The 13,526-nt window shown below is 39.5% G+C and overlaps 1 protein-coding gene across 3 annotated transcripts in view; it reads right to left on the bottom strand.

The window, feature by feature from the left end:
* nphp4 (nephronophthisis 4) overlaps nucleotides 1-13,526 on the bottom strand; it is a 197,005-nt gene that overhangs the window by 39,786 nt on the left and 143,693 nt on the right. For all 3 annotated transcript variants that reach the window (XM_038723621.1, XM_038723620.1, XM_038723622.1), the window contains one exon: nucleotides 11,417-11,604. In XM_038723621.1, the coding sequence (XP_038579549.1) occupies nucleotides 11,417-11,604 (188 nt within the window). The remainder of the gene's footprint in view (nucleotides 1-11,416; nucleotides 11,605-13,526) is intronic.

Raw genomic sequence — 13,526 nt, 5'->3', positions numbered from 1 at the left:
ATAAGAACTACACCCTTAATCTAATATAACTGTCAACACACTAAGCCCTGGCAGTGCAGAGACAAAACAACAAAATATTTTGTCCCTTTCCAAATATTAATGGACTGCAATGACGTAATAAAAAAGCCTGACTATGAAGTTCCTAAATGAGTTAAAAGTTACGCTGTGGAGGTTTCTCCGACAACAGTAATTGTTTGTATCCTTGAGGCCTAACAATCCCAACCTACATGTCTAGTTGGTTCAGCGATTCAAATGAGTGTGGTGTTGTGGTAAGTGGTGGCTGTTTTCTCCGGCTAGAGAAACAACTTAACCACTCAGAGATTTGGAGGCAGAATCAAGAATGGGTATAGTAAAAAAAATAGCTGTGTGCAGAGCTCCGAAACAAGGATTCCCACAATTGAAAATACACCATAACACATTTTTTCTGAGTGCCAGCACTCTGCGTATTTAGGATTAACAATGGGGACACAAGTGGTTGTAGCTTACTAAATACTAAATACTTCGCAAGTATAGTGAGAAGCGTGGATAAGACAGGTGCAACTATGCTGGATATAGTACTGAAACGACTATTTGATTGATTGATTGATTAGCTGATGGACAGATAAATAGCAACAGCCATTATGATAATCAATTCAAACATTCCCCATTCCAGCTTCTCACAGATTTGCTGCTTTTCCTTGTCTTGTGCCATACTGAACTGAATATCTTTCGGTATTTTATTGTAATTAGCAAGCAAAGGGCGGCACGGTGGTTCAGTGGTTAGCACTGTTGCCTCACAGCAAGAAGGTTGTGGGTTCAAACCCCGGTTGCCCCGGCCTTTCTGTGTGGAGTTTGCATGTTCTCCCTGTGTCTGCGTGGGTTCTCTACGGGTGCTCTGGCTTCCTCCCACTGTACAAAGACATGCAGCCTAGGTTGATTGGTGACCCTAAATTGTCCTTAGGTGTGAGTGTGACTGGTTGTTTGTCTATGTGTGGCCCTGCGATGGACTGGCGACCTGTGCAGGGTGTACCCTGCCCTGTGCAGGGTGTACCCTGCCTTTCGCCCGATGTCAAGTGATGCCGAGCCGCAACAAGCAGTTGATGATGCAAAAAAAGAATTTTGAAGATGGCTTAAGAAAATTGTTACGTGCATTTTTCACTTTTTACTGACAATTTACAGACCAAATGATAAATTCATACAATAACCAGCAGATTAATTGATAATTGGAATCCAGTGTTCCAGTGTAGAATTTGAAAGACAGGGAAGTGTAGGAGCCTGTATTTTTGGAGCTTGACCCATGCTAGGCAATAAAAGTCAGGATATCTCGGCCCCAGCTGCAGCGATTTAGATAATTTGTTATGGATTTTTATGCCTCTCATAATTTTCCCATCTTTATGGAAGTGCAACACTAAATCAGCCTTTAATTTGTCACTCATTTGCATGATAAAGTGCAATGATGCAATGGCAAGTTGATACTCAACACCACAAAAGTACTGTACAGTCTCAGAAACTTGCATTATGTCTTTACTGACAATAAAACGTAAAGATGCACAACCTGATCATTATTTTAGCCTCTCCTTCCATCAGGAAGAGTTTAAATTGAGCCATAATATCTGTAACCAGCTGTTAACCTTGTGGGCAGATCTGAACTGGTGCAGCAGCCATCCACTGGGAGTAATTAGGTCTGATGATTGTGTTGCATGGGAGTACAATAACCTGGAAGTATGAGACCATTTCACAAAATTTAGGCACCCTAGAGTTCCCATAATTCAAGATGATAATGGTGCCTAACACACTGTCCAAAAACCTCAAGAGGGATTTTATGAACTGCAGGATAAAGTCATGGCTTTAATCAGCACAACCACAATAAACGCTTTTTGGACCTTTGAGGAAGAAAAAGGTTTTCGTTTTCAAAGAAAATACTATACACATACTAAGACTGAAGTTGTTCTGAGGACAATGGGCGGCTGTAAATTTCAATATGTTTAGTATTTATGTTGTTAGCCATTTGTTATTTTGCCCAATCCTGCAAGGTCACATTGAGGAACACACAAACCAGCCATTTCATTTTGATTAAATCAGTTCTGAGTAAAAGCAGAGATTCATTTTGAGAATGTAAAATGAGTGCCCTGTGATTCTCTCGATGACGGCTCTGTGATGTACAGATTTAAAATCTGACTCATCCACTTACTCCGAGCAGTTCAAATGAAACTGACCCCATCAGTGATCCAACTCAGCTGGTGAGTGGGTAAAATGTACAGTCTGCTGCAGCCCAAACCTAAACTGCAGTGGCATGGTAATGCTACCGCGTATGAGTATTAAAGGTGTGATGGTGCCAACTTGACTTCCAGAATTCTCCCCCACAGCATCCCTCCAACTCTGTATCAGAGCCCGCATGCTGTCTTTAGACCCATAAAATGAAAGTGCGGAGAAGCAGCTGGCTGGATGGAAGTGGAATAATAAGGACCTTTGGTGACAGCCCTGCTGTGTTAAAGAGACCAGCAAGCCCCTCTGTCTTTCTCCACACATGAACTTATAGAAAACAAACTTTTTCAAATACACACTCACACAGGCACACATATATTCTCGCAGTATTCCCATGATGCATGCATGCAGACAGAGCGCCTGTTCTGAGGCCACCACTGCTACCACTGGGTGTTTGTTTGGATGCAAATGCCAACATATAAAGTATGGGTTAGGGCTCCATAGGTTTCTGTTGAATCTGACTCCTGTAAGTAGACTTTGAATCACTTGTCAGATCTATTTAGGCGAATTTGAGAAAACACTCTGCCCACAAGTTCCATTTAGTCGCTTTAAATTAACTTTGTAAGTGACTTCTTATCTTGTAAATGTAACTTTATCTTATTCAAAAAAATAAAAAATAAAAAATAAATAATAAAGGTTCAAAGTTCAAAGGCCCTTTACTTACTAATGCAGCTTCAGTTGCATGTTAACAAGTGGTCTTGTATGTGTTGTTGGTCTGGTGTTCACAGACAGCTGATGTCTGCTTATGTGAGATGCAGTTGAAAGCGTATAATAAAGTAACATTCGGTTTTCTTCTTATCAAAATAGAAAGGCCTCTGAAACAGCATTTAGACCACCGTGACACACTAAAACTCTACACCAGCAAAATTAAATTCATCTGGGTGGGTTGTGGCTCCTTAAAGTGAGCGTAGTAGGTTACAGTGAAGGTTTCACTGAGTGACTGCTGACCGTTTTTCTTTCTGATCAGATCTCTGAAATGAATAAAGACATAGTGACTAACGGGACTTCCATTTTATCTAAAGTAGCCAACAGTGACAGCGATAGAAGATTTTTAACTTTATTCAAGAAAAAAAATTAAAGACACAGGGGAAGACCGACAAAGACCAAAGCAGTCTTGATATTTCTGTGCTGCTTAAGAACTTCTCTTCCTTTCACCTAACTCCTTCCCCTCCCCCTCTCCTCAACGAGCCGCCAACTCTCTCCACTTGGACCATTAATTCTCCCAGCGTGCTCTGGGCTTGTGTGCAGTGGACGGGTGGCAATGAGAGCACAGAGGGGGAGCGCGAGAGAGAGAATGTGCTGTGTGTGTTTGTGCTCACAAACGAGGAAGATCTGACAGATCTGGCCCAAGGGCTGTGTGCCTGTGTGTATGTGTGCAGCTAGGTCTGCAGACGAGGAGCGGCACCCACCAGACTCCCTCCCTCCCCCGCCCCTAACCTGAATGGCCGGCCTGGTGTGTACACAGCAGGCAAGGCAGGCTGAAAATCCTGCCGTGGATCAACAACTCCCATCAATGCTGTGAAGGCTGCAGGGAAAGAAAATAGTGAGGATGCACACAGTGTACAGATAGATGTAGAGACTGACGCAAACCAGAGCATCTCTGTAGACTAAGGCTGAATTCACCAATATATCTGCAGGAACACATGTTGGCCACATAGGGTTTCTCACTGCAATATAAGAGATGTGATGCACTTTGTAAGTTTTGATATTTATTTCGAAATTAGTCAACACCTAAAAGTAATAATCTGCGACATTTTAGATAAAAACATTTGCATTTTGCATTACCTATCGCAAGCTGCCAACACATCTTGACTGACAAGTTGCAGGAAATATTCAGATGAAGATATTTAGCATAATGCGTATGCGTAAGAGAAAAACAAAGCAAATGCTTTGTTGTGATGTTCACAACATTAGCTATAGCGGTGCAGACCATCAATGAACTGTAAAATCCCTATGGACTGCAACTAAACATCTCTTTGTTTTGTTGAGTATTTACCTCAGTGTTAATATCCATATCAACACAACCTCCATCTGTCCCTCTCTCTCCTCAGTCTCTGTAGGGGAACTTGCATTGCGCACACTGCTGCTCTGCCATGTGGTGTCCACGACGGATCGGTTTCGGGACCCATTTCATTCTCCATATACATGCCGCCACTTGGACATATTATCAGTAGTTTTAGCATTATTTTGAGGCTGATAACGTCCAGTTGTATTTTTCATTGAACTTTAATCAAAAGTGACTTACAATTGCTATACATGTCAGAGGTCCAACGCCTCTGGAGCAACCCAGGTCTCTCACACCAAAGGCACGTGTCTAATCCACTGCACCATCGCCACCCACAGAGCCTCATAAACTGTCTGTACTGAACAACTGTGCAAATCACTGTTGCAGTTAAATGCAAATAAAAGTGAAGTCTGGATTATTGCTCCTGATAACCATCACTCAGCGATAAGGCAAAATCTTGCTACCTTATCCTCATCTTCTGAGTCTGGGCAGCATAATTGTGGTATCATTATTGAGCAATCCATGAGTTTTCAGCAAAACTTAGGTCTGTTGTGTCAAGAAATGAAATGGAGATGGAAAATCATGCTCTTATGTCATCACGTTTGGACTATTCTCACTTATTACTCCTTTTACCTAAAATCTCTGCATTGGCTTCCTGTAATTTTAGAATTAATTCTAAATCGGTGCTCAATGATACAGCCCAACATGGCCAGGCTCCACAGAATTTCATGAACCCCCACCACCACCTACCCAGGGCTTTCTAAGTGTACCTCGGACACGTTTTAAAACTCAGCGCTTTCCAGTCGGCAGCCCCCAAGCTTTGGAATAGTCTCCCAATAAACTTGAGGTCTTTGGACTCTGTGGACTTTTAAAAGCTAAAAACCCATCTGTTCAGGCAGGCATTTCTGTAACATGGTATTTTATGTTTTATGGTTTGTTCCCCTTTATATTTTATCTGGTGTTTAATCGTTGTTTTAATGATTTGTTTCTATTTGACTGTGAAGTACTTTGTGAGTGGTGTAAAAGATGCTATATAAATAAACACTATATTATATTATATAATAAACTTGCATGCCATCCATGAGGTCTCTGGAAAGACCTTGCCTTCTGGCTGTATTTTGCTGTGTTTGGGGCAGACTCAGACAGTATTTTGGAGCGGGCCTAGCCACCAAGGAATAGAATATGTTTTGAGACTGAGCTAACACACAAACCCAAAACACTTATTTATAGTGTATACATTGTAAGGTAGCTATAGCTAACTATTCAGTTGGTACATTGTTTGTGGTAAAAGGCAAAAACTGGCGTTCTAATCAGGAGGCAAACAGCTGCGTGGACCCTGGCCATATAAGAATACACAGGATTATTCACATGCCTGGCAAATTATTGCTAAAAATAATAGTTATATATAACACACATTGATCTGTTGTTACCATTAGCTACTCAGAACTTGTGTGTCCCACTGTTGCCTTTCAAATAAAATTCTCTTGTGGCTTCAAAAAACAAATTATTACAAAGGAAGCAATTTGCATTTTCCTTTGCTCTCTGGTGAATTCTTTTAATTGTTACTACCTACAGTTTAACCATTTTAACTGCTTGCAGATAATTGTAAAAATTTACACCTATTGCCTAAGAGAAATCAGTCATTGAGAGAGAACACTTTAATCGCTGTGTGAGCAAACTTTCATGAGGTAAACAGCAGGATGCCCAACTGCATCTGAATCCCTTCTCAGTCTTTGAGTGTATAGTGCCACAGTGGGAAAAAGAGATTTAGGGAATGAAGGAACTGATTGTCTTCTGGTCAATGTATCATGAAATGACTAGGAGACTGTTTTTGGTGGGGAAAAATTATGGAAGTTGGAAATGCATGAATCAATAGAGGCTGGATGTCACAGTAGTTGAAGTGAAACGTACACCCATCAAAATAAATGTCAGAGATCCTACAGTATGTGGTTGAAGCTCAATGGGTTGGACGAGGCTCTCCAATAATTTAAACAGAAGGAGTGGAGCACACCACAGAGGAAAACACTGCTTGGGGAAAAAAAAGAACAATCTGCACAGCAGCAGACAGTAAGATGCGGCTGCATAGGTGGGTTCACAACTCGCGTACATTCTGTTTCACACACACAGTAGGGACACTCGCAGTCAGTCACAGTTGTGAGAAAAGGTCAGTTTAATGACATCATAAAATAAATGGTGCGCAATATTAATGTTTTTTCATTTGAAGGTCCAAGGTAACTTATATTAAATACTTATCAACAGCAATTTACAACAGTTTGAGAATGTTTTACACCCCAGCAGACAGCAAACTTGAACATCAACGTACTGTATGTCAAAGCAGCCACAGCAACTACACTGTCAACATCACGGAACAAATGAGGGAGAGACAGCGCCTGGACGACAGACAGATGTGACCCATGACCAGTTCATTGTGGTTTATAATAATACAGCGCAGCGAGGATACAGAAGTTTCATAGAGGAGACGAGTGTATAGACTCTAGTCTGCAGTGTAGTTCATATACTTCACTGATCATGTCAAAACATGAGCTCTTCTCTGCTGCAAGTCTGCATCACACTTTTTAAAAATGACGCGCCATTCATCCCCCATTTAAAGAGTTGCAGACGCACCTGGCTTTTAAAGGGAATAGGAGATGACACTACGATTGGTTTGATACATGTTGCTCCCAAAAAACACCTACTTTTATATATATATATATATATATATAATATACCTTTGTGCATTAGGCCTTACTTTGCATGCAAATTATGTTCCATTTAAATATAAAAAGTGGAGTTGGACACTCCCAAAATACACTTGCACCATGCACTTTAGACCATGCAACAGATTGTATAAAAAGGGCCCACAGACTCTCTCTGGACGTTTATGCATGCCATGATACTTTCCCATGTGCCTTATTGCATTACATGTTGGGGGCAGGCTAGTGAAACAGCCATAAGGGCTCTTGAGTTGTTATACAAACAAACTCTAAAAACTCTGGACAAAAAGCCATTGCATTTTCATCACTGTGGGGTACAGAAAAATTTGATTGTTACTGAGCTTTGAGAATTTTAGATTAAGTAAAATCCCCTTTTCAGTCCCTTTTCCTCAACAAAATAAATATCTTAATAGAGAAATTAAGTGCTAATTTGTTCTTGATTCAAATGAATTAAATCAAACATTTATTGAGCATTTGTTATATTGAGGAAAATTATATTCACAATGTGAAACTGTGTAACTCTCTCAGTAAATTCTATTAAATCCTCAAGAATATCCTCTATATGAAAGTGTAACATACCATTTCATGCCTCACTGCATTTGGGCAATCGGTCTTTTCTGTAAAAGCCACAAATCAGTGGAATACCCTGCCTGATGATGTAAAGGGCTGCAGCTCTATCAACACCTTCTGTTAAAAGCTGCTCAGCTCTGTATTCACCGACCTTGAAATCTATCTTTTGGCCTTCATGACATGCTTTTATTTCACAAGCATATGTTGTGTAGCGGGCAGCACGGTGGTACAGTGGTTAGCGCTGTTGCCTCACAGCAAGAAGGGTGGGTGGGTTCAAAACCCAGTTGCCCTGGCCTCTCTGTGTGGAGTTTGCATGTTCTGCGTGGGTTCTCTCCACCATCCAATATGTGACCCTAACTTGTCCTTAGGTGTGAGTGTGACTGGTTGTTTTGACTGGCGACCTGTCCAGGGTGTACCCCGTCTTTCGCCTGATGTCAGCTGGGATTGGCTCCAGCCCCCCGCGACCCTGTACGCAGGATAAGCAGTTGACGATGGATGGATGGACGGACATTGTGTAGCTGTGAGTTCCGTTTAGTATAACTCTGTATAATGTTATTGTGCCGTCTCTTTGATTTGACATGTAAAGGGAATGCTGGTGTGAATTAGCTTAAAGCCATAATCTGTTACGCTGCAATAAATGGTGAAATTTATGTTTTAAACTGTACATGTTCCTGTACCTGTAGTAGTTCCCGCTACAGTAGGTGTCTCCAGGACCACATTTTGCCAAAAACAAAATCAGCCACATACTGGTAACAAACAAAACAAAACATGACTGCTTATTTTATATTTTCTCAAGGCCACACTGAATAAAAAACAGCTCATCTCAACAACGACGCATGGAGGGAGTAGCAGATAGTTCTGCCTCAGGGTAGGAAGACTCACAAAACACTGAAAAAAATCAATCAACTCAATACTATACACTCTACAGAAGAATATAACTTCGCCTGTTTTGGGGTCATACACATTCATTCATGACCCTGAGCAAAGTAAAGTAACAAAAAGAGCTTAAATATTGATAATTTTGAGTGTTTAATGGCTAAATCCTGACCTTAAATCGATTGAAGTACAGTGAGTAAAGCTATTCATACACACAATTCCATAATCTTAAATACTGATGGAGGAATGGTCACTTTACCAGCGATTCCCCTAGGATGTTTTTCAGGGGGGCGGCAGACCCTCGAAACTAAGTGTTGTGACGCCACCAAGTATTCGTAACACGAATATGCGCTATGCTACATTCACATATTGGATAACCAGACTATGGAAAGGGCCCTATGAAATCGGTAAAACCTTTTTTTTTTGCCAGATTCCGTTTGATTTTTTCCAAAATTTCATGTTTTCTGTTAAATTTTTTGGAATTCTGTGTTTAACAATTGAAGAACATTTTGTCATTAGAAAGAGTGGAATTTCTCCAAGAAAATATTACAAATTAAATTAATATCAATGAATATGACATCTCATGCAAATATGCACATAGAAATATTCAAATGTATATGCATTTGTGGGGACAATTCATAATAAATGTATTACAACAGTGAGTTATTAAAATACTATAATACTTTTTAATAGGGGACAATTTACAACGAATGTATTGCTGCAGCACATGTATTGTTCATTGTTACCTGTCAAATAGGTTATTACTTGACAGCCTCCATATGCTGCTTTTTTCTTGCCAAAACTTATATATGATGTAAGAATGATAGGGGAAACACTGCTTTGCTGTTGTGAAGTTCTATATTGTAAAAGCAAAGTTGTAATGTTTATTGTGTTAGAAACCAATTGCTTGTTTAACCATTCCCCCAAAAAAACTTTAATGATTATATGTGACATGCTAAAAGGTGATAGTAGCACATGTAGAAAAAAGTCATAAAGTCAGTAAAATTACAGTAGTGCCAGTTATACAGCAATATCTATCTTCTATCTATCTATAAGTTTGCTAATATTAGCTAACAAAAAACAGGTATCTGTGGCTGTCGCAGGCCAGTAATAAGCACGGCCAATCACTGCATTCGGCCCGTCTACCTAACTACTTTGCGTGTGGAAATGTGTTTTTGGGGAGTGGCTTTGGAGGGAGGCCTGATGGGAGGAGCTGGATTTTTGAGGTTGAATACTTTCAAAATCTAGCTGTTGCTTGCTAGTTCTCCAACGCTGTCTACCCAAGCTTTAAAAACTTTGTCTCACTTTAAAATAATGTCAAAATCACCTCTGTAATGTCTTTAATAACAAGACATTTTATCTAAGTAGTTGTTTAAACAAACTAAAGTATTGTCCTGGATATTTTGTCGGTTGTCATTTCTGCTTTAGCAAGTAACTGAATAGAAATGAGAATCAATACAAAGTTAACTTTCAGTTTTCATTAATATTATTATCATCATGTTACTCTGATTATACAACATTTATTGAAACATTCGTAACATAAAACAAAATTACCATCTCTCCAGTAAAATCATATATAGAGAATCTCCAAATGTTTCTGTCTAATTGTTCAGACGGTGTTAGTAATTTGATCTATTTTATTGATTGTCCTTTTTTGTTGATAATTTCCCAGTGTTCACAAACCTTTCTCATATCTTATTGTAATGACATTACAAAAAAGCAGACCTAACAGCAGAATTTTGCCTGAATCCACTGAGTGTAGTCTTTTAGTTGCAATTTCATGACTAACTATAATAACATCTCTACAGAAAGGGTAGCTCTTATTTGTACATAAACAGTATACATGTTTTGGTAGTTCAGCAAGTAAAGTTGAAAAAGAGAGATGAGTCAGATTTTGACAGCTAATGAAGGAATAGAAATGGTAAACAAATGCACTGTTAAATGATAACGTAGCACTTACTGTAATTCATCAACTAAGGAAAAAGAAGCTAAAAGAAGCTTCAGTAGTTCTGCATTTATGAGTAAATAGGTGGAAAGGCTCCCAGTCTTAGAATATATAGAAGGATTTGTCTGAATGTAGGAGGGCTTTGTGTAAGAGCCCACTAGATGATATAGACTAAGAGAGACGCAGAGACAGACAAAGAAATATTGACGGAGTTAGACTGGAGTGTACGTCTGGGGAATGGAGAATGTGGGTAGGCGAAGGAACGAGGAGGGGGGGATTGTTTGTTTGTTGAATATCACGCCCTGTCAGAAGCTGTAATATCTCTTCCATTTCATTAGTCGCTACATGAATAGACTCGACATCAATCAGCTCCCGCTCCGCTGATTGAAAGAGAAGTGCCTCAGCATCAGAGAACATCATGGAGCATCATGTAACGAGCTTGCAGTTTGTAGGCACTGGTTGGACAATGTTAACCCGGAAAGCAGTAAAATAAATCACAGCCCGGCTTATATCCAGAATTTTTAACAGATATGTGACTAGCATTGTTTGTAATGAATGGCAGTGTGTGGGCATTTCCCAAAACAATACAATGTTGTATTTAGATGAATGCATTTCCCCACTTTCCGACATGGAAATGAATGCGCCATACAGCACAAACTTGTCAGTTCAGGTTCTCAACTGTATAACCGTGCACTGATAACATAACTCGACATGTTGTTCACTGTGATAGATTATGTATCGCAAACAAGTTTCATACCAAGCTAATATGAATGGAAGCCAATCGCTGTAGGGAGGATAATAAAAAAAAAGAAAAAAAAAGAATTTTATGAGGAAAAAAAAATTTATTTCAAAAATGTTCACTTTAAATTGCACAAGTTGTCTTAAAATATGCTCACAGTGCATCCAAACTGTTGGGACTAGAGTACAAAAAAGCCTTGAGAGAGCATAGTTTCATTCACCTTAAATATTTACAGTGGAGGTGCACCGGGCCAATAGAAGGCATGACTCTCCATATCGGTGAGGAAGCAAACAGTACTATTTTTTGCAGCTGCGGATATTTACCAGAGTTGACAGTGCCGTCTTTGTTGATGGAGGCCAAGACACAGGGAAGTGGATCGCTAGCTTTCTGTTGAACCTTGTCACTGGTCAGCAGTTTGAGTTGCTGCGATGTGACTGGTGGAAAGCGATAGAACTGGAAGGTGAAGTAGATGTTGTCAGGCCAATCCGGGCCGACACCCGCTGTTGGTATCCTGTCAAAAGACCCAATAACCAAAATGAGGATTAGAATTTAAGGGGGTAAATAACACCTTAAAAGTGGCTATAAATTGGATTACTGATGGAGTAGCCAGAAATTCAGTGCTACACCTTTGATTCAAAATAAGTGGGAAGCTTGACTCCTTCTTAAAAACTAAAGGCAGCATGAAAACTCGTTATTATATTTGTGGAAGACAGGAAATCTTGTCTGCTTATGTCGAAAAAAGTGTACAAATATGGGTGTATTCTCTTAAAACAAAAGCAATAATTGCATGTCTTTTTTGTTTACTAGGGCTCTTATGGGGGGAAAAAGTCTTTGTGACTAAGAGAGCCTCCTGGTGTTGTGTATTCCTTTTCACACAAACACCACCCTCTGAGTGTGATTTCACACACACGTATACAGAGCTAAACACATACTTCAAACTGCTGATGGCCCACAAAAAGTCCCGGTGAGCCTGCAAGCACTTGATTTAGCACAGAACAAATTAAAAAATGAGTGAGTTTCAGGATGAGCTTTTTTTTTTTTTTTTGTTCGTTTCCGTCTGATGAACAGATTAGCAATCAGTCATTGGGCATTCAATAATGAGGAAAAAAGGAAATGCATTGGAAAACAAGCAGGGAGTGCCGGGAGGCCCCCCACGACCACGGACAGGCCGTCAGAGCCGGAGATTTCAAAGTGTGTATCTAATAAGAGCAGTGTGCGACCTCCAAGTCAATCACCCGCTCTGATATTCCACTGTTAACAATGTTGCTGTGCTCCATCTTCAAGAGGAGCTGGCATTAATATTCATTCTGTAAACAGACAATATTGATAATTATGGTGCCAGGGTGACAGGTAGAAATTAAGCTGCCTATACATGTTTTTCAGGTTGCACTTCAGAGTGTCTTAAGATGGCCTTGAAAAAAAAGAAAGAAGAATGAAAGAGGCTTCCATAGCTTCACAACACTCAAATTAAAGTAAAAATCCATGCTTTCTGATATTAATATATCTACTATGACTCACTGTCTTCAACTGATAATATCATAGAGTTTCAACTCACCCAGAGGCTTTAAATCTTTGCTGTAATTTTACAACATAACTAGGCACTAATACCAAACTTCCTTCCAACTCGCCAGCAGAAAGGAAGTGATTTAATTGCCAGCCTGTATGAAATCAACAGGATAGTGATGCTGGGGGTAGGAAACATGTCCAACAAATCTCTCTGCTTAATCTATTTGGGGGGAAAATGGATGTCTTGTTTATGATGTGTGCATGCACAGCTCCATTAGTATGGCAGATCAAAGTGGAAGTCAGTCTGTGAACTGTGATAGAAGTTTACATCAGACTGTTTAAGTAATGATTTTACAGTTTGCACCACAAGGTTTCTCTAAATAAGTTTGAACCAGAATTATCCTGTAAGAGGATTAAACTGATAAAGATGTCACAATACTGGTCATCCGTTCAACTAACTAGGTCAGTTCAGTTTAATCTGGCAGCAAAGCTAATTTGATTAAATTAATAGATTTACATATATTTGATTTTAGAGGCTGCAACATTCACTGCCATCAACTGAAAAAGAAAAACCTGACATTTTCTAAGCTAAAAATCCATACATTATTTAACAATAAAACTTATATAAAAATAATCAGATAGCATCAGCCCCAATCATTTTCAAAGTACCACATATTTCCTCCTCTCTGCTGCGCTTAAGGATGGCTGGTAGTCAAATTTCACTTGTGTCATCCCATACCATCATGTGATTTAATGACCTCTGAAGCATACTGAGGTGAATGTGCATGAAGTTACCACACAGGAAAAGACTATTTTGGTCTACATATATTAATTAAAAAAGGTCTGCTTATTCACATTATTCACTGAGAACAGCGTTATCCATCTCATGTCTTTTAAAAGTAAGAAATTACACAGCATTGGGATTGG

The sequence above is a fragment of the Micropterus salmoides genome, unplaced genomic scaffold (genome assembly GCF_014851395.1).
Source record: "Micropterus salmoides isolate LMB-PRFRI ecotype aquatic unplaced genomic scaffold, ASM1485139v1 Ms_hic_scaffold_16, whole genome shotgun sequence".
In the NCBI taxonomy this organism is placed as follows: Eukaryota; Metazoa; Chordata; class Actinopteri; order Centrarchiformes; family Centrarchidae; genus Micropterus; species Micropterus salmoides.
The sequence above is the reverse complement of the archived record's forward strand: the minus strand, read 5'-3'. Positions and strand labels throughout refer to the sequence as shown.